General features: G+C 32.9%; 1 protein-coding gene across 1 annotated transcript; it reads right to left on the reverse strand.

Annotated features, from left to right (window-relative positions):
• Positions 1–2,097: 2,097 nt before the first annotated feature.
• Positions 2,098–3,384, reverse strand: LOC122504407. The gene has a single exon (XM_043615507.1). The coding sequence runs from the start codon at positions 3,382–3,384 to the stop codon at positions 2,098–2,100; it is 1,287 nt and encodes a 428-aa protein (XP_043471442.1).
• Between the last annotated feature and the right edge of the window lie 18,983 nt (positions 3,385–22,367).

Genomic DNA, 22,367 nt, shown 5'->3' on the forward strand with positions numbered 1-22,367 from the left:
CTACTAAAATTACCTTAAACCAAAAACTGGGTGTCAAACAAGCAGAAATTTTTCGCCGACAACTTCATAAAGTTATCAAATACACAAAGACACTTGGGAGACTAATGTCCCTCACGGAAGATAAAGTTAAGTACAAAATGTATCGTCCAATAACGACACATGTTCAATTTTTACGAATTTAACTGAAATATTAGAGTAAAAAGCTAGAATATGGGTGTCGCACACCCAGGGTGCGGTTTAAGGGTTAAGATGAGTCGTTGCAGTTTTGATTGTGACAACCCTTGTGAGACCGTCCTTTCCAGGGTGTAATGCAGTGACCCTGGCTAAAGGCCATTTTGAGGGGGGGACCTTTCGTCTGTGAGAAGAACCAGAGAACCAACCTTAATTTGATGAGACGGGTGATACCATTTTGAGATAGCTAGTTGCTGCTGGAGATAACTGGTAGACCATTTTGACCAAAAGAATTGAGCTTGTTGTTGGAGTAGTTTCTACCTTGTTAACCTGGAAGTTGGTATTTCTAAAAGAGAAGGTTCCGGTATCGAAGTTAGAGATTCCCCAATGAGAAAATGTCCTGGTGTGAGAGCTGTCAGATCGTCAGGATCATCCGTTAGAGGTTTTAACGGCCGGGAGTTGAGTACAGCTTCGATCTGTGTAAGAAGAGTTGTAAATTCCTCATACGTTAAGATCGTCTCACCGATCGTCCTTCTGAGATGGTATTTGATGGATTTTACGGCAGCTTCCCATTTCCCACCCATGTGTGGGGCTGCTGGAGGATTGAACTTCCAAGAAGTGCCGTCGTTGATTATCAACCGAGATAATTCCTTGGCTTCTTGAGAAGTGGCTTTGAATAATTGTTTCAATTCTCTTTCTGCTCCAATGAAATTGGTACCGCAATCACTGTAGAGTGTCCGGCAGATACCCCTTCTTGAAGTGAATCGCCGGTAAGCTAAGAGAAATCCTTCTGTGGTGTAGTCCGTGACAACCTCGAGATGCAGAGCTGAGGTGGTGAGACATACAAAAAGGCAAATCCACCCTTTTTTGTTTTTGCTCCACGACCCTTCCAAGATTTGAGGGTGATTGGTCCAGCATAATCAACCCCTGAGTGAAGAAATGGTCTTGATGGGGTGACTCTTTCTAAGGGTAGCTGACCCAACAGCTGTTGTGCTCGAATTCCTCTTTGCCGAGCACAAGGAATGCACTTAAGAATGAATGATCGAACAGGTTGTCTGCCTCCAATGATCCAGTAAGAATTTCTTATGCAAGCCAAGGTGAGTTGAGTTCCTCCGTGAAAAGTCCTTGAATGAGCCTCTTCTATAATGAATCGAGTTTAAGGAGAATTCTTGGGTAAAATAGCAGGATGCTTGCTTTCGTTGTCTAATGTTGAATGATTGAGCCGTCCTCCGACTCTGACAACTCCTTCAAGATCGATGAATGGATTAAGTCTGGAGAATGGATGAGACTTTGGAAAGTTGATGCCTTGTTTGAGATTCTTGATGTCTGATGAGAAGTAAGTTCCTTGTGGGATTTTTATCCAAGTAGTCCTTGCGAGATCCAAATCCTTAGGTCCGATTGGTCGGAGTAAAGAAGAATTCTGAATTCTGTTGAGAATTGCAAGAAATCTGAGGCCAATAGCAGTAACTTTTAGCAATTTGAAAAAACAGGAATATTGATGAATCAATTGTGGCAGAGAATGTGTATCCTGGTTTTTCTTCGACTTGAGCTGATGATTCTGCCTTGGAGGTTGAAGTCGGCCAGTCTTCCTTGGAACCTTTGAGCCATGGTAGACCGTTCCACCACAGATGGTGGTGAGAGAGTTGTTGAATAGACAAACCCCTTGACGCACAATCAGCAGGATTCTCCTTCCCTTTGATAAATCTCCATTGACCTTGAGGGACGAGGTCATGGATAGAAGATACCCTGTTGCGTACATATTCGTTCCAGCGAGAGGGATGGCTGTTGATCCATGTGAGTGCTACCGATGAGTCTGTCCACATAAACACTGGAGCGTGAGATAATTCAAGTGTTCGTTGAACATAATCCATGAGTCGTGCCAAAAGGTGAGCTGCTGAGAGTTCTAACCTTGGAATGGTTAGACGTTTAAGAGGTGCCACCTTGGTTTTGGCACAGACAAGTGTGACCAATGTCCTTGAGTTCTGACAAATTGTCAGAGCCACCGTAAATATCGTCCATGTAACGTCCATTGAGAAGAGCTGGTACCGCTAGGGGGAATCTGTGACCTTCATCTTGTATTAATTGAAGGATTACCCTGACTGCTAAGAATGGTGCTGATCTGGTACCGTACGTAACCGTGGTGAGTTGGTAAGGAATTTCCTTATTGTTTGCATCGATCCGTAGAATCCTTTGAAAATCCCAGTCATCTGGGTCCACCTTAATTTGACGAAACATTTTTGTGATGTCTGTAGAAAAAATGAATCGACATTTCCTTACCCAGAGGAGGACGTCCGAGATATCCTTTTGTAATTTGGGACCAGTATGTGGAATTGAATTGAGAGAAGTACCGGATGTAGTAGGGCTGGATCCGTTAAAAACAACCCTGAGACTTGTACTGATGCTTTGCTCCTTGTTAATTCCGTGGTGAGGAAAATAGTAGGTCGTAAGTCTACTTTTCCTTGGAGGAGCCTTAACCATGTGGCCATCATTTTCATATTCTGTAAGAAATGAAAAGTAGCGTTCCTTGAAAGTTCCTTGAGATGAAAAGCGGTTGAAAAATCGATGAAGGCATCTTTGAGCTTTCAAGTACGAGTTGCCAAGTTGACTCGCTGGTGAAGAGAATAGAAGTCGAACTATGTATTTTCCTTCTGAATCCCTTAAATGAGTCACCTTGAAATGCTCCTCGCATTCCAATTCTTGAATGGTGAATTTGTCCTTTTCCTTGGTAGGTACTTCTTGAATCCAAAATTTGGTGAGTAGACCTTGTAAATCATCCTGTTGCTGATCCACAATCAGATGATGAGATGAATGTCCTTTTTTAGAATCATTGTTGGTTGGTCCCAATACCACCCAACCAAAAATGGTAATTTGAGCCATTGGTGATGAGAGAGGTCCTTTTATGATGTCAGGCTGCACAACTTGCGAATAGACATCTGCTCCAATAATCAAATTAATTTTCCTTGGAATGGGGTAATCGGGATCGGCAAGTTGTATGTTTTGAAGGTGAGACCATTTGTTTGGTGAAATAACTGTAGTAGGAAGCGTTGACGACAATTTTAAAAGAATATATGCATTGAAGATGATGAATTTTGAAGAATAGATAGATTTGAGTGTAACTGGAACTACCCCTCGAGTAGTACCTGAATTAATTTCTCCAATTCCGATGATCGATATTGTTGAAGATTGCCTTGAGAGATTGAGATGTCGTACCATTGATTCTGATATGAATGAGAGTTCGGATCCGGAATCGATGAGAATTCGAAGTGGGTGAGGAGTACCTTGTTGAGAATAAATTAGAGCGCATGCAGTGGCGAGGAGAACCACTGGCCTTGAGTGAGAACAACAGTCGTCAAGCTGATCATTCCATCAGTTTGCCTTGGAAGTGTTTGCGGAGTTTTGATCCTTGTCCTTTTGAGAATCCCTTGTCGAATCTGAGCCTTTATTGAGCTGCGGAGCAGATGATTGGTGAATCATCGTATGATGCTTGCCTTCACATTCCTGACATCGCTTTTCAATTCGACAAGCAATTGCACTGTGCTGGCCAAGGCAGTTGAAACAAAGTCTTTCCTCTATCACCAAATCTCTTCTGTTCTTGGGAGTCATGACCCGAAATTTAGTATATTTTACGATGTAATGAGATTCTCCACATGCTGAGCAAGAATTTTCTCCTTGTTGATTGGTTGAATGAGCTGATCCTGAATAAGCTTTGCGAGATGGTGACATGGATTGAGATTTGGTTGGTGCATTATTACTCTTGACTTGGTGGGAATAACTAGAGATGCTCTCTAGAGCCCGAGCTTGGCCAGTGAGGAAATCCTTAAGTTGAGCGTAAGTAGGAGGTTCCGTTTTAGCGCCGAGTTTGACTTCCCATCCTTCCCTTGTGTGAGTATCGAGTCTCCTGGTGATGTGATGCACTAAGACTTGATCCCAGTGTTCAACAGGTAACCCGAGAGTTGCGAGTGCATTCAAAGACTCCGTGGTTGATGACAAAAGAGAGTTAATTCCTTGGGCTGATTTTGGGAAATTGATCGTTGTAGCGAAGAGCTGGTCCATGTGTGTGGAAATAAGTAATCTTTTGTTCTCGTACCTTGAGACAATTATTTTCCATGCAGAGTCAAAAGATTTCCCAGCTACTGGAAAGTTTGAAATGAGTTGACTGGCTTCACCGGTAAGACTGGTTTTTAAATAATGCATTTTTTCAACTGATGAGATTTCCTTATTATCCTTGACTAATGAAGTGAAAATATCCTTGAACGATGTCCAGGTTGAATAATCTCCAGAAAAGGAAGGTAGAGAAATCTTCGGAAGACTTCGAGTGAGCTGAGCCTCGGATGGAGCAGGTGAGGAAGCAGAAGTTGAAGATTTCTTCTTTTGAAGTACGCATACTTGCAAAAGCATTGCGTCTCTAGCCTTGGTGAATGCCTGAAAACATTTACCGAAAACATCTTCTAAGATGTATGGATTTTTTAAAGAATTTCGCCGAACTGCTGGTGATCAATTCATCGTAAATTTCGTTAAACTGATCCCAATGTTCCTGCAGGATTTCCAATTTCATCTGCAGAAACTCCTTATTGTCAGTAAACAGACCTCGCTGTAGATTGCTAAAAATATCCTCAATGATAGTCAATCTTGTCCGACTTTAAGTGGCAATTTTTAATTCAACCTTGGTGTTGACCTTCTGGAGAGGGTCAGCTTTGCCGGCATCACTATTTGTTTTCCCTAAACTATGCGAAGCATGTCCTGGAGGAATGCGAAGAGTAATCGTGGGTTCAAGAGGTTCCTTCGCTGGATCTTCCTCTTCTTTCTTAAATTCCTTCTTTTTATCGAGAAGCGCCTTGATTTTTTCTTCGTGATCAGAAGTTGACATTGTTTGGCCGTTGGAAATTTCGTTGTGAGTAAGTTACACTATGCTGTAGTTGAGATATGGGTGAGAAAAGCCTTGTATTCGAAGACACTGTAACGAGAGGTAGGAGAACTCACACACGTAGTCTGAAGAGAGTGGGGAGTAGGGACACCAATAACGCGCACACGCGAGAACTGGTTTCACTTTTCACTGAGAAAAAGTACGGGAGGAAAAGATGGCGAGCACTGAGACAAACCGCTAGGCGTGCAAAATCACAACACAGAAAATATTCCTGGATTTTTTCTCACTTACAGTGTTGATTAACCTATTTGCATGTAAACTCAAATGTGAAATAGCACCTGTACTAATATCACCAACTATCCGGCTCGAAGGACCAAAAAATGTTGAGAACGATCGTGAGAAAAACCTTAGTTTATAAAAAAGAAATAGTTGGAAATAAATAATAAAATAAAATTCACTCGAGTTTTTTAAATGGCGGCGGCCACGCCGGCGAGAGCACACCTTTTACAAAGAATTGAGAATACACTTATAATTTGAGAATGTCCTTGCTAATTTTAACAATTATATTTGAGAATGTTCTCTTTTAAATAAAACTCCCTTTTATGAAAAATTAACTGACTCAAATAATAAATGTAAAAGAAAGAATCGGAGAGCTGAGCAAAAACGCAACCTTGCCGAGAGACTATACTTTTACGAGAGACGAGAATATACATAGACGCGCGCGCAAGCACCTCACCGGCGACAACGCCGAAAGATGCTGCCCTCACGCGGCCGACGTAGATACAATTTCAAAAGTTGCATTCAACCCAAGAATTGTCTTAGAATATTTCACTTTACCAATAATTAAACACTATCGTTTACATGTGTCCCCGTGGAAATTTTCTTACATACTGTAACTTATACTAAATTTTTGCGCGTTCAGAACAAATTGAAAATTAGGAGTACTCAGATTTACCTGGACCACCCGTCTAATGGGTTTCCTCGACAGTGGAGAGGAAAACTGTAGAATAAAAAATAAAAATAAAAAAAAAAAAAAATCTCTGTGTCGATTTGAAAATAATATAAATAAATTTGCAACAATTAATTATTTAAACAAATGCAAAATTTATCGTAATATTAGTAAAATTTATTAATAAAATGAAACATCACATAACAGCAAGAATGTAATAAATTGATAAATGAATTATTTCCCAATGAATTGCTATTAAGCGTTATTTTTAACAATAAGTGAATACATTGTATTAAATTTGATTCAAAAGAGGTCACTCATACGAAAAAACAAGTACACTTCCATAGAAACTTATGCCCTTGTAATACACGATTCCCTTCACTCCAATTTCCATATAATATTTTTACATTTACCATGTCAAGAGTGAATAATAGAAAAAGTCCTTACTTTTTCAATTTCCACAAAATTAATAAAAAAGACAAAATTATTTTTTCTAATTTAATAAATAAAATTCTTTATTGTATATTTTACGATTTAAAATAATTATTTTTTATTTCTGTGGCTATGCTATTAAACATTTTAATGACATTTTTTTTACTTCAGCAAAGTGAAAAAACAATTTTATTTTATTGATGTTAAGTTTTTTTTAACTTGTTATTAAAGTCAAGAGCGTATGATGGTCTCTGAAATTTGTAGGTTATATGCGACCTACAGTTGTCGCCCTACAAGAACGGCACTGCCTGGTTTCTAATCTAATCTAACATCCGAGATCGAGCTGGATTTTCCCAGAATGGGAAAAGAAAGCACCAAGGTTTTTTTTAACCATTATACCAAACTCCAACTCGCTCGTTTCTAGCAACCCCTTTAGAGTCCTGTTCTTTTCCAGAAGTCCAGTATCTCTTCTAATGATAAGTTGCTAACCTGATTAGGGTCAATAATTGCTTGACCCTCTTTAAAAAGCCTGATCCTAGCTAACACTGGGCATTTAGATAATATGTGAGTCGAAGTTTTGTTACTCGTCTCACACAATCTGCACATAGGCGAAACTTGTCTACCTATTCTATGCTGATGGTAATTCTATTGAAACAGTCCATGACCTGTAAACAGACAAACTACGGTTTTAACTCTGATCTAATCGAGTTATAGGAGATCGCTCTTTTTTGATTGTCTCTTTTTGAGTACTAGCCCCAACAGAGTCTTCGCTTGCCTTCCCACCCCAATTGCCGACCAATGTATTTCATATTCCTTTTGACCCCATCTTTCTATGACTCCTTTAACCAAGCACGGCATTAATGCCACTGCTGGTTTATTTCATGACCTATAAATGCGTCTCGGAACCGATTTTTTCCAAGACGTCGACTCTTTCATTACCCTTGATTCCCGAATGACCGGGTACCCAAATCAATGAAAGTTTATTTGCTGAACCCAACTCATCCAGTACGCTACGGCATTCCCAGACAAGTTTTGATTTTATTGTGGGATTTTTCAGAGCCCCTAAGGCCGCTTGAACATCCACGCAAATACTAATCCTCTTGCCCTTTGTTCCTTTTTGAATGAATATTTGGGCGCAAGTTAAAATCGCACAGGCCACGGCCTGCATATTGTCCCAGTGACTCAGCCACTCTAATGCAGCCAGTTTTTCGATAGATTCCGAAGCCTGCACCGCAATCCATCTTGGAGCCGTCTGTATATCAGACTTCGTCTCCAAGTAGAAAACCCTTCTTCCAGTCCAGCCTAGAATGTGTAATGATCTTAAAGAGGGGTTTAAATTTCACCCTCTTGATCATTCTATCTTTTGGTGGTAAACGCACCAAACTTCCACCTTCCCTGCGCGGTTAGCCTGCTCATAGTAAGAGCCGCCTTTTTCACCGCAGCAATATGCAGAGGTACTTCGGCTAGTATGAATCCCAAAGCATCTGTTGGCGTGGACCTCATAGCCTCCTTGTGGGCACCCTTTTGAGACAAGGCCTGTTACCCTACCCTCACCATACTCTGTTTCCAGGGCCCTTTCGCGAAGCATACTGTCGATCCACTTAATTAACGACTTGGGCATTGGCATTGATATCACAACTTATTATCAAAGAGAGACTTTGCCGTTGACAGTAATCTACCAACTTCTCCACCTCTCTAGGTGGTGCGGGTTCATCCCCCAATCCCGGAAAATAAGCGGAAGCTACTAAAACTTCCCTTTCATTTACGTTCTTTTCCAAGTACTTAGCCTTAACAACAGCTAAGTGCCCAGTAGTTAATTCCAATAGTGGGAAAGCGTCTAGACCTTTATAGATCAGGCAAGCCCTTGGAACTGATTCATGTGGTGAACTAAATAGCTCCCCACAGCCAGTTAGACCTCTAATATTATCCTTGTAAACCCAAGGTTCTTGAACAAAGGCTATAGCTATCTGCATCCTTGTAAAGTTCTTGGCTAGAATCGCCGAAGCGCCTTTACAATGATGCAAGTTAATTAGCATACAGTGGATCCCGGAAGCAGCCATATTTAAAACTGACTCACGTTCCCCTCTGTCGCCTTCACACCCTGATCGCCAGCATCGTGATCCCCCAAAGAGGGCTCTTCGACGCTCGCGTGTGTTGTTTTATTTTTATTAATTTCTGTAGATCCCACGAGAAAAGAGGAAAAGAAGGTCCATCCTTAACGAGCCTGAATTTAAGAAAAAAAATAATTACATGTGAGAGGTCGCCTAGTATCCCAGAGTCTCGTTTAAGATACCTCCATCCCGAGCCCCACCATGGAAATAGGGCGTCCAGAAGGCCGGGCCCTCCTGTAACACAATCGCTCCCGAGCTTTACGAGAAAAAAGTTATGCCCACACAGGTCTCCTCAGAGGTGGGCAGGTTATTCTAAAATGTAACGCTACAAACTTGGTGGGGAGTTGTCCTAAATGACTTCCAGATTCCAAATTTTCAAACCCATAAATCGTACCTTATCCTCTTTTCGAATCATCTCTTTTACAGATAGTCGGAAACTTAAAAATGTATTATCTTAATGTGGGAGCTTTGATTCAGAAGACTGCTGATTTTTCGTTATTAAAAATTTTTTAGACCAAGATTTTATAGATAATTATGTTTATGATTTTGAGAAAAGTGGGGATAGGGGAGAGTGGGGCAAGACGGGGTACTTAAGGTTTAAAGGGCAAAAAAACGAAAATTATCAAATACATATTTTATTATTTTATTTATTAACCATCTTTGGGAATCAGTCTTTAGTAATAAAGGAGCACAAAGGCCATCTGTTTTTTAAAAAATCATAAAATTAATAATATGGAAAAAATTGCAAATCACCCCATCTTGACCCACCGGCGCGGTACTAAAAAAGCAACCTATTTCTGTCGACAAATTTTACAAGTAAAGGTTGCATCTTCGTCATCGACATTAGCACAACTGCACAAAGCCCATTGACCGCAGACAGAACAAGCAGCCCAGCATTCATTTGAGTCTAAATAATAACCATTACAATTTATAGAGACAAGGTGTATTTTCCACTTTACCATCGCTAATTATTGATTTAACCTGACAAGCTTTTTTTTCTGTTTGGTCACTTTTATTTTATTCAGTCTTGATTTAAGTAGTTTTCTTAACTTCCCTTATTTCTCTTTTCTTTTGCTTCATTTGTGTACCCCGTCTTGCCCCACTCTTCCCTACCCTATTGCCTGCACCTACGAAATTTAATAAAATGATTAATTACTACAATTTACGATTCAACAAAGAAAAAAACATATGCTTCCCTTCTTCTGTAAGCCTTGCCAGTTATAAAAATTTTTATATAGTTTATTCACCGTTATTATTAAATAATAATCACCTTCTAAAAAAAGTGAAAAAATGACAAGAAAATCGTCGAAAACAGTTTTTTTAGTAAAACAGGTAAAAGATTTGTTCTTATGGCTTTTAGGTTTTGTAAACAAGAAACTATCGTCTCGGTGTAGTATTATGTAAAATATAATCGCGATTGGTTAATTCGTTTGTTAAATAGGACCAGTACCCCGTCTTCCCCCACTCTCCTCTATAAGTCCCAAAAATCACTTTTTAGTTTTTGTAAATACAACTGTTTAAAAAAATGATTGGATTGGTTTAAAATTTGTTACTCAGGGGTTTCGGGGTCGCTGATTGCGAATATGATGTCAAAATAAAAAAATCTGTGGGCAAATTGAATCGATTTTTAAAAGTCGATCGCCATATTGGATCCAACATTTTGAGTTTTAAAAATCTGACGTCTTATTCGTAATCAGCGATCCCGAAAACCCCCAAGTAACAAATTCTTAGCGAATCCAATCATTTTTTAAAATAGTTGTATTTAGGTCAATTTGTATGCAGGACAACTGTTGAAAAATCAGTTTTGACAGTTAATTTAGTTTGTTGTTGGCAATATCGCTATATTTTTGTAAAGTAGAGGTTTTAAGCTTTAATTTAACTCATATGACAAGTCTCTAGCACGTCGGATTTACCTAGTAGAAAAGAGGATCAGGTACGATTTATCGGTTTGAAAATTTAGAATCTGGAAGTCATTTGGAACAACTCCCCACCAAGTTTGTAGCGTTACATTTTAGAATAACCTGCCCACCTCTGAGGAGACCTGTGCCCAGCGATGGTCGCCCCCGCCCGCACCGCTTCCCGGAAGAACCCGAAGGATTTGGTAACCCTGATATCATTCGTCCATGGACACGAGGTTATCACGCAAATTTGTTATCACGGATTGGGTGGCAGAGACTCACACCTCAATCGCCATGGCTCATCCAACGAAACCATGGAAAGGTTTCTTGTTAGTCAGACTCCACCAGCAGGATTCAGATAATTAAGAAGATTTGTGTCAATGGTTCGTGGGCAGATTTTGTAAAAAATGCCTGTGTGCAGAGAAAAATTTGTTACAAAATGATTGTTTACCAATTTCACGTCATTTAAACCAGGCAGTGCCGTATTTGTTAGGTGATAACTGTTTGTCGAACGTAATCTAAAAATTTCAAAGACCATCGAACACCGTTAAAAATGAAAATATATGAGCATAAAAATAATAGTAAGATGTTGTAAAAGGTAACAGAATCTCTGACGTGTGATCCTTTGTGAAGTTACATAAATACACAGCAAATTGGAATTTACGTCTTTTTATTTCAAAATTTATTTCTACAATCTTCTTTTGCTTTTAAGAAAGTAACGGTTTGCAAAAAATATATTCACTGACGATTTTGAACTCTCATATAAAATATCGTATGTTTTATGAATATTTACAATAAACTTTTCAGATTAATTTAATTGCTTTTTTCAAAAAATATTATTGTTTATTTTTTTAATGTATTAATTTTTGTACCCTATATACCTATGTATATTTTTATATAAATCAATTATTTAATTTTATACATTTTTTCAAAATAAATTTATTTATTTTAGTGTTCTTACAAATAGCAAGTATTTTCCAAATACCACAGGATATTGTTTTCACATTTAAAAAAAATAAAACAAGAAATTTTCTTTGGAAAGATGAATAATTCTCAGGTTCAGAGGAAGGGTAGGGGTGAAAAACTCTTATTGCCTTGTTTGAAAACAAAGAAAGTTTCATGCAATATCTTGAAAGATCTAAATTAAAATTGTTTTTAGATTGAATTTTATCAGTTAGTTTATTTCAAGAATTGTTTTTCACAAGAAACTCAACTATAAATCGTAATATTATCAAAATGAGTACAATTTCACCTTGTGAAAGTTAATCTCCCTATTAACGCAAAGTTTTCTATGAAAATTGTTTTAATCTTTAATTAAAGTCTTTCTTAGTTTTTGATATAATATCAATGTATGTATTATTGTTTATTACTCTTACAAAATTTCATCGAAATTCATAGAATAGAAACGTAAAAAAAATTAATTTATAATTTGTTGCTCAAAAATTGTTTAAACAATAAAATTTTAAAACTTAAAAGTTTGGAAAAGCACTTTAGGGACATATTTATATTCGCAAAAACTATAAAATCATTGATATGACATACAAATATCGTATCTAGGAAATTAGTTGCCCACTTGAGAAATTTTAGCTTAAATTTAATTTTGTGACTAGTTTTAATAGATGTAGTTGAGTCAGGCTCCATGAACTGGCCCCCTGTTTCACCAACATTCATGAAAATTAAAACCAATTTTATTTTTTTGCAGCTATTATTGTACCTACATAATGATATTCTAAGAGGATTTAAAAAAAATTTTTTAATTAAAAAAGTTATAAACAATTAAAGTTTTATAAACCATTTTTCAAAAAAATTCGCAGTTTTTAGAGCTTATTTTAAAAAATTATTTCAAGTCCAGGATTTAATTGACAAATATAAAATTTTTGTTAAATTGGAAAAAAAAAATTTTAATGCAAAATTCGGTAATTTTTTATAAACAAATGCAGTTATTTTAGTGTTCCAAATCGAAAAATGAAAATTTTTTTTTACATTATTAATCCACAAACTCTCAAGAAGAAGTACGTTAAAAAAAATTTTGGTATTCTCTAATTTTGAGCAAATGGCAAAAGTTTTTGTTGCGCGCTGCGCCTTACCGGTCCCCGCGCGAACTCTGCAGCGTCGCACTGCATGCAGTGGGATTTTTTTACAATTCATTGTTTAAAAATGTCTACAGCCTACAATTCTTAACCGATTTGAGTGATCTTTGTTTTAAATTAAAGGGGAATAAATTCTTAAGACATCCCTTTAGGTCGATTTTTGAATTTTTAATTGTTTATAACTTTTGTTTTCAATCAAAGTTAATAAATTAATACAATTTTTTAAAAGAGGACGTTTATTTTCTTATTTCGTTGCTGGACATGAAATGTTTTTTTCACATTTTCTTTTTATTTTAAGTTTATTTGAAGAATATATGTCCTTTTTGATAAAAAAATAGCTTATTTAAATCTTTAAATTGTTACAAACAATGTTAATTAACAAATAGTTAACTTTTGTTCCTCTCAACCAAAATTTTTTTTTCACGTTTACTTTTTTATTTAGATAATGTTAAAAGTCCACGGAGAAAAGTGAATAAAAAATTACATTTTGAAAAATAACAAATATAATTGTTTATAATGATTAAACAAATTATTTTATATGTTCACTTTTATCTTAACATACATTTCTTAAAATGAACCGAAATTAAAGTAAACGTAACAACAAAATTTTTTTGTAGAGCGGAACCAAAGTTAACTGCATAATTCTTAACTAACATTGTTTATAACAATTTAAATATGTTATTTTAAAAAAAAAGAACATATATTCTTTAAATGAACTTAAATTAATAAGTAAACGCGACAAAAAATTTTTTTTTATGTAAAGGAAGAAAACTTAACTATTTCTTTTAATTAACATTGTTTATAACAATTTAAATAAGTTATTTTTAAAACAAAAAGGATATATATTCTTCAAAATAATAAACTTAAATTAAAAAGAAAATGTGAAAAAAAAAATTTTTAGCGGAGACGAACAAAGTTAACTATTTGTTAATTAATAAGGTTTATAACAATTGAAATAAATTATCTTATAGTTCATTAATTATCTGCTGGTCATATTGCGTTAATTTGAACTGATTTAGATCATGTCCAGCAACGAAATAAGAAAATAAACGTCCTCTTTTAAAAAATTGTATTAATTTATTAACTTTGATTGAAAACAAAAGTTATAAACAATTAAAAATTCAAAAATCGACCTAAAGGGATGTCTTACGAATTTATTCCCCTTTAATTTAAAACAAAGAACACTCAAATCGGTTAAGAATTGTAGGCTGTAGACATTTTTAAACAATGAATTGTAAAAAAATCCCACTGCATGCAGTGCGACGCTGCAGAGTTCGCGCGGGGACCGGCAAGGCGCAGCGCGCAACAAAAACTTTTGCCATTTGCTCAAAATTAGAGAATACCAAAATTTTTTTTAACGTACTTCTTCTTGAGAGTTTGAGGATTAATAATGTAAACAAATTTTTTCATTTTTCGATTTGGAACACTAAAATAACTGCATTTGTTTATAAAAAATTACCGAATTTTGCATTAAAAATTTTTTTTTTCCAATTTAACAAAAATTTCTTAAAAGTTCATATATTTGTCAATTAAATCCTGGACTTGAAATAATTTTTTAAAATAAGCTCTAAAAACTGCGAATTTTTTTGAAAAATGGTGTATAAAACTTTAATTGTTTATAACTTTTTTAATTAAAAAAATTTTTTTAAATCCTCCTCTTTATTATGTACAATAATAGCTGCAAAAAAATATAATTGGTTTTAATTTTCACGAATGTTGGTGAAACAGGGGGCCAGTTCATGGAGCCTGACTCAGTTGCGAATATTTAAAAAAAATGGAAAGATTTTTTCCTGTGTATTCTTCTTTTTCTAATTAATATTGATGCTTGTGAAGAAAAGAATTTTCTGAAGTTACTCTGTGATTACTACAAGAGTTAAAGGTCACATAACAAACAAGCTCTCTGAGTTTATCAAAGCTCCTCTTTAAAATATACTCTTCTAATCTTTTTTCCGCTTTTTCGTATATCAGTACTGTAATCTTCTCGTCTTCCTTCACGTTTCATTGAATTCTCGTTCGACATAAATTTTGTGCATGTATTTGCATGCATATGTATATATGTATATGAACAGGAAGAGGAAATGATTACCCCTGTTGCGAACGTAGGTAATTGCGAAACAAGGAAGGAGTACACATATATAATGTTGTTTAAAGTTAGCTGATGGAACAGCCTTCAAGGATATAGAAGAAGTGATGAGCAGCTTCTTTCACGGCTCAATAGTTAAAGCTATGGTGACGATGTTAAAAAATTAGATCACTGATTACGTAATAGAAACAAAATAATAAGGGGTTGTTCACTAACTATGTCAAACTCCTATAGCAGTGGAAGGTCATGCTGTATCTGACGAACTGGAGAAAATATTTTTGTGCGTGATCATGTAGGATTTCATTTTTTTAATCGAAATGTTGAAAAAACATTCCTATTTGACATTAGGAATATGTCTAACAAAAAACAGAAAAAAAGTTTATTTTTTAAAAAGTTATTGCAAATTAAATTTTTTGCAACTTTTTAAACAAAATCTTATTTTTCTTAACTGAATGAACTGATTTAAATGAACAAAACAACGTGGATACAAAGGGAATAAAATATACTTCCGCTTAGAATTAGAAAATTTTTAATAATTATTTAAGGGGACATTCCAGTTCAAAATGTCAAAAAAGTTTTTGAAAAATCAAACGGCATTTGATTCATTGTCATCATGTCTATAAGTGGAACCTCTAAAACTGGAAGATTTCAAACTCCCTTTTTATTTATAAGAGAAATTCTGTATAAAAACATGTGTTTTTCTTATGTTTTGGGGAAAAAGTACTCTAAAAAAAGGAGGGGAAGAAAATTCCACTTTTTTAAGGTTCCACACCTAAAGAAATATCTAACAAAGAGAATGTCACTTCGTTTTTGGTTTTATTTGTTTTAGAAAGTTTGGAATCGATCTTACCATAAGAAATGGACATTTTTGAAAATGGCGTATATCGCCGACATTTTGAAGTAAAAATGAAAAAAAAAATTTTTTGCTTATTCTTAAATAAATAAAATTATTTTTTGTCACATCTAAAAAAAATTTTATAAATAAATATCATAGTTATTTTAATTTATCTATATATATATATATATATAATCAGACTTTTGTCTGCACATTGCTCAGAACTTTAAATTTCACACAGATTGTTAGACCTTAGGCCAAGAAAGTTTTATAAATTTACAGATTTAAAAAATATTAATTAGAACGGAAGATATGCAATTTTTTCAAAAAATTCAAAAATAAAAAATTTTTAAATTTTACTTTTTTTAAAAAAATGCTTTTAAAAACTTTCTATTATTGAGTATTACATGTTATTTAGTCACATTTTAGCATAATTTTGCCTAAAATAATATTCTATAACTAAGGTGTAAGTATAAAAATGTTTTCGAAAAATTCAAAAAAATCCCAATTTTTCAAATTTTACATTATTTAATGAATTGCTTTTAAAATCTCTATAATTAAGTATTATATGTTATTTAATCACATTTTAGCATAATTTTACTAAAAATAATATCCTATTACTAAGATGTAAGTATAAAAATGTTTTCAAAAAATCGAAAATTTTATATTTTTAATGAATTACTTTTAAACTATCTATAATTGTGTATTACATGTTATTTAGTCACATTTTAGCTTAATTTTGCACAAAAGAATCCTATTGTAAGTATAAAAATATTTTCAATACAAAAAAATCGAAAAAATTATAATTGTTATTAATTACTATCAAGATTAATTCAGTAGTATTTTTGGAGTCTCTGATTAATATTTTGACCTCCAAATAATGCAATTCATAATTATTTATCCAATATTCTGCAATTGAAAGAATTTCAGAAACATTAAAAATGAAGATGTTTTATGATAAATATTTTATGATAAAAATGATATAGCAGGATGTCAAGAATTAAACCTTAGATGCTAGATGCTTAGATAGTAAAAAGTTTTGTTATTTTACTTTTTGATTTAACGTTTGGTGTATTCCACGTCAGTTCAACACAAAAAATTTTATTAGGTTTTGGGATTCGGTTGAAATTGGGTAGATTATATCCTCTGGTGGTAATAAATAAAATCCCCAAGCGATTTTAAAAAATTTAAAAAATTGGCGGACATATTGGATTTTTAATTTTTTTGTACTTTTTTTTGAAAAATATATATCTGTGCTTGTTCTTAACGGATTTTAGTTTATGACCTCTTAAATTGTTCGTATTGAAATATACTTTTATTTAAAAAATTAAAATTAAAAAAATTATTTTAATTTTTTGTTTAAAAAATTAATTTAATTTTTTGAAAAGCCATAGAAAAAATATGCTACCTTCAATTTTGATCATTTTTTTACCATTTGTAGACATAAATGTGTTGAACTTGTCCTGAAATTTTCATCGTGGGACAGCCAGTAGTTTTTGAGAAAAAAAATAAAACGTAAATCCTTGCATAGCGCTGTAGCGCTCAGTTTTAATGCCGCACGATTGTAAATGGAATTTTAATGAAAGTACGAGTTTTTATTAACCCTAGAACTAAAAAAATGGTTTTTTTTGTAGACTAAAGAAAAACTGGGGTGGTTTGGTACCCCAGATTTGAAACAATTGTAGAAGGTTACCTTTTTTGTAATTTTTTTAATTTGTCAACAATGTGGTTAATTTGAAAAAATTAAACGGATTTTCAAAGGTAAATAGAGACAATTTTATTTTGATTAAGGCAACTTGAAAATTTAAATATTATTTACAATATATACAAATGTTAAATGATTTTAAAATAGAATAAAAATCATTTATTACAAAGGAGGTTTCTATTTTTTACGGGGGAGTTTCCGAGGTCTTACAGTTTTTCTTTATTTACCTTTTAAAATCCGTTTAATTTTTTCAAATTAGCCGCATTGTTGACAAATTAAAAAAATTACAAAAAAGGTAACCTTTTACAATTGTTTCAAATCTGGGGTACCAAACCACCCCAGTTTTTCGTTAGTCTATAAAAAATCATATTTTAGTTCTAGGGTTAATAAAAACTCGTACTTTCATTAAAATTCCATTTACAATCGTGCGGCATTAAAACTGAGCGCTACAGCGCTATGCGAGGATTTACGTTTTATTTTTTTTCTCAAAAACTACTGGCGGTCCCACGATGAAAATTTTAGGACAAGTTCAACACATTTATGGCTACAAATGGTAAAAAAATGATCAAAATTGAAGGTAGCATATTTTTTCTATGGATTTCAAAAAATTAAATTAATTTTTTAAACAAAAAATTTAAATAATTTTTTTAATTTTAATTTTTTAAATAAAAGTATATTTCAATACGAACAATTTAAGAGGTCCTAAACTAAAATCCGTTAAGAACAAGCAGAGATATATATTTTTCAAAAAAAAGTACAAAAAAATTAAAAATCCAATATGTCCGCCAATTTTTGAAATTTTTTAAAATCGCTTGGGGATTTTATTTATTACCACCAGAGGATATAATCTACCCAATTTCAACCGAATCCCAAAACCTAATAAAATTTTTTGTGTTGAACTGACGTGGAATACACCGTTTAAAGATGTTTTGAGCAATGTACAGATAAAAGTTAAGCAGGGTGTCTATGTTCGTTTAACAAAATTACCGGCATTGTCCAAATTTTACCCGGTTTATTTTAATCAAATTTAAATTTACCTGATTTTAACCAGTCTATAATGCAGATTTTTACCAGTCTATAATGGGTTTTAGTTTCTACTATAATACATTTGACATAGTGTCTACCAATTGTGAGGGGAAACTGAGAAATATCCGGGAATTTAATTTGACCGGGAAAAACCGAGAATTTTCTCACCAAGTTAAAAAAGTTTTATTACATTAATTTGTTTTTAAAAATTGCTTTGCTCTCTAATTTTTATTGATGTAATATTTATGACAACAGACCCGAGTCAAAATTTAAGCCTAAACATATTGGTTTTATTTAAGTTTTAGCCGTCATAACGTAGGGTCTAATTGTGACATAATTATTTCGAATTAGACTCCAAAAACTGATTAAAATTTAGGATTTATTTTTAATACATTAATAAATTGCAGTATTACAAACGCCCCTTACGAAAAAGTATGACTTGTAATTTACAACACGAATAAGTGTTGTAATTTACGTGGCGTTTTTTCGCGACACCACGAAAAAAAACACCAGATCGAGAATGTCAAATTGTTTTCAACTTTTCAGGTAACCTAACCAAATTATCAAATTTGATTCGGAGAGATTGTTAACTTGTTTCACCTTTATCAAATTATCAATTAAAATTTCTAATTAGAAGTAAAAATAAAATATTTTTTTTCGATGGGACAGTATGATATTATAGTTTTTATTTTGTCCTTTAACTCCTTAATCCGACTCTTAAGAAAAAATTTGCATAGTATTTCGAATTTTAAAATAACCTTACACGCATAGAAAGATTGGTTATAGTTGAAATAGGAACATAGCTAACAAGTTTGCTGTCATATCAAAAAGGTTCGCTATATCACAGCGAACTCACTCAAAATACTTATGTTGGTTGACAGAACGAAGTGGTCGGCCGCTGTCATCGCAAACTTCTTAGTTGTGATAGATAATTATTAAAGATTTGACAGCAAACATCAGTTAAACTATATACATAGTTCTGTTAAAATTTTTTGTGCCTTGAAGTTTGTACATGATAATGTTTTGTTTATGGCGTCGCGTCGCGAAATAACGTCACGCAAATTACTACACTTATTCATGTCGTACATTACATGTCATATTTTTTCGTAAGGGCGCATAAAGTACTAAAAATTGACAAATACTGTCCCTGAATAACCGATAATAACTTTCGCTGATTTAAATAATATTTTCCTAACAAAACAGTTAATGGTAAATAATTATTTAGTTTTTCCCATTAAAATTAAATTCCCGGCTATTTCCTGGTTGGTCGACACCTTTTTAAATGTATTAGTAGAAATTAAAACCCGTCGAACTGGAATTTCCCCTTAATAAATTTTTCATAAACAATTAATTTTTTAATGTCTACTTCTTGTAAAGATTAAAAAAAATCTCACCATACAATTTAAACTATAAGGAATCAAAAAATCCGTTGAGAAAATTTATGAGTAACAATTATTTAAAAAGTTGTAATGAAAATTGTATTTGCGCGGTATAGCACGCGCGATGGATAACTATCCGGGGGCGTAATGAATAATAAGTAGAAATGCTATTTTTATTTAGCAATACTTGAAGGGTGTCATGACAAAAGGGGTCAAGCAACAATTTTTCGAAATTGAGAATATTTATAAAAAAATCAAGAAAATTCATTTACACAGTTCTGTAAAAGGATTTTCTTGTAAATTGTTTTTTAAACTCGTTTTTAATAAAAATAAGAATAAGAAAATAGCCTAAATTTTTACTTACAATGCAATTAAGTTAAAAAACAAAAGAAATTAATATTATTATTAATAGGTTAATATGTTTAAAAATATTGCTTTCTTTTTGATATCATTAAATATAATTATATTAAATTTCGCTGAAAAATTTTATGTTTATTTAGAAATAATTTTATTTTTTATCTAATTTTCAACAATTTAAATATTATTCTTCTGTTAGTTTTTAAATCTTCCTGTTTGTAGTTTGCATTTAAAACGGTACTGTTTAATACTTTCAAAAGTAGGGGAGACTGGGGTAAACCCGCTCACTTTTTTTCAGATCGGTAAAAATCTAGGAAATTATTCTCTAAATCCAAGTTAATTTATATCATTTGAAAGCTTATGATTTCTACTAAAAAAATAAAAAAGAGTTTTTGATTTATCTTTTTTAGTTTTACTTAGAGAAACTTTTTAATACACATATACCAAATTTCGAAATTACAATTTTCCAGGGTAAATCCGCTCACATTATCTTCTCAAGATGGAACAGTTTTATTTTTTAAATATTAAAATTCGTCTTATTCTCGTTTTAAGTATGATTTATTATTGATAATTTATAAGTTATATAAACAATTCTATAAACAACAAATTAGTTTAATAAATAATGAATATAGGTTTCATGAATTACAACTATCGATTAAAAAAATGTTATATTTTATTAAGAGAAAGTGAAATGTAGTTACAATTTTGGTTTTAACAAGTCATAAATTTTATTATTGTTAAAACATAATACGTGAAAATATTTTATTCTAAATTTTAAATTTAAAACTAAGTTAGCGACTTTACCCCGAGTGTATTCCTCACATTTCATAATAAATTTAATTAAATCTTTTTGAAATAGGACAAAACTATATATGTATTTAGAAGAAGGACATCCAATAGAAACAAAAAAAATTGGCTAAATAAATTAAGACTCAAAAATAATGATCAATAAACTTAAAAATCCAAAAAACGTTTTTTTTCTTTTACACCTCTAACAACATTTGATCGCCTCTGATTCTATGTTGAATTCATGAAAATAAACGACAGTTCGTTAATATAAGTTGAATGTTAAGTACTATTCACAGGACCAATATCTCCATCTTAAGTTGAGTTCATAGCTTCAAATCGCTAGTGAGCGGGTTTACCCTATGAGCGGGTTTACCCTAGTCTCCCCTAATCATTTAATTAACTATTTTCTTGAAAACAAACAACTTTTTTTAAGCAAACGTTTTTGCATTCAATTCGTCAATTGAATATTTAAAAACATATTTTTCAGATTTTCTTTAAACCGTATATTTTTTTAACAATTAATTTTATAAGAAAATATGCGCATTTGACGTAACTTCAAAATGATCCACTTTACTTATTTTTCTCACTTTTATGTAGGGGAAAGGGTCCCAAGGAGGACACACCCATCTTTTGAACGACTGTAATTCTTAAACGATATTATATAACATAATTAATATGTGCCCTGAATCTGTACCTCCTTAGCTATCTTTTTAGCAAAAAATGTTTCTTATTTTACTAAGGAAAATAAAATGTAGGCGACTTTGGAAAAACAGCTGAAATTTTGCTTTTAAATCAAATGGCCTTATGGTGTCCACCATTCAAAAATTCACTGAAAAATTATAAAAAAAATAGTTGCAAAAATCAATTTAAGGTATTTTTATTTAAAAATTATTGTTTTTGGCTTATAATTACAGAATCAATAGTTAAAAACTCTGTTTTTAGCTTATAAGCCAGGAGCGAAAAACCAATGCTGACGATAGATTGAAGCTTGATTGAGTCTTGAACGCTCAGTGTAGGCAACCCACAGTATAAGCAGTCTTTACATCACTGTCACTCAATATTAGTTCAATATTGGTTCAACATTGGACCCAATGCTCGTCCCATGTTCGATTCAAGACTCGGTCAATCTTTATGAGTGAAGCTCGAACATCTAATCTTGATTCAAGCTTGAATTAATCTTTACACAATATTCAGTTTATTTATAACCGTGTTCACTTAACTAAATAAAATTATAATATTTTTTATAATAATTAGAACTATAATAATTGTTTCAACTAATAATAATTAACATTAAGTTATCAATTGATAAATAAATATTTATTTAGTATAATATATTGGGGAGGATGGGGCAAGGATAGTTAAGGGGCAAGGATAGTTAGTTGCTGTTATGCTTAGACGGCTTGCTCAAAAATCGCGTAATTCATAGTATATTCGCGTTTTAACACCAAAAGATGATTGTAAAAATTGCAAGTCAATCTGTCGCCATTTGCGAAGTTGGGAGATTATTTTTGAAAAAAGTCTGTTTTGCTAAAATGTCAACGTAATGTTTATCATATTGTTTTTTACATTAGAATTTCAGAATATTTTTTACGTAAAATGTTTTCCGGAGTGGAATTTCCTGCTGAACACGAAAATCGTATTTATTTTCAAATTAATTCACGTCGTTCCTTAAAATTTA

The sequence above is a fragment of the Leptopilina heterotoma genome, unplaced genomic scaffold (genome assembly GCF_015476425.1).
Source record: "Leptopilina heterotoma isolate Lh14 unplaced genomic scaffold, ASM1547642v1 Lhet_296, whole genome shotgun sequence".
NCBI lineage: Eukaryota > Metazoa > Arthropoda > Insecta > Hymenoptera > Figitidae > Leptopilina > Leptopilina heterotoma.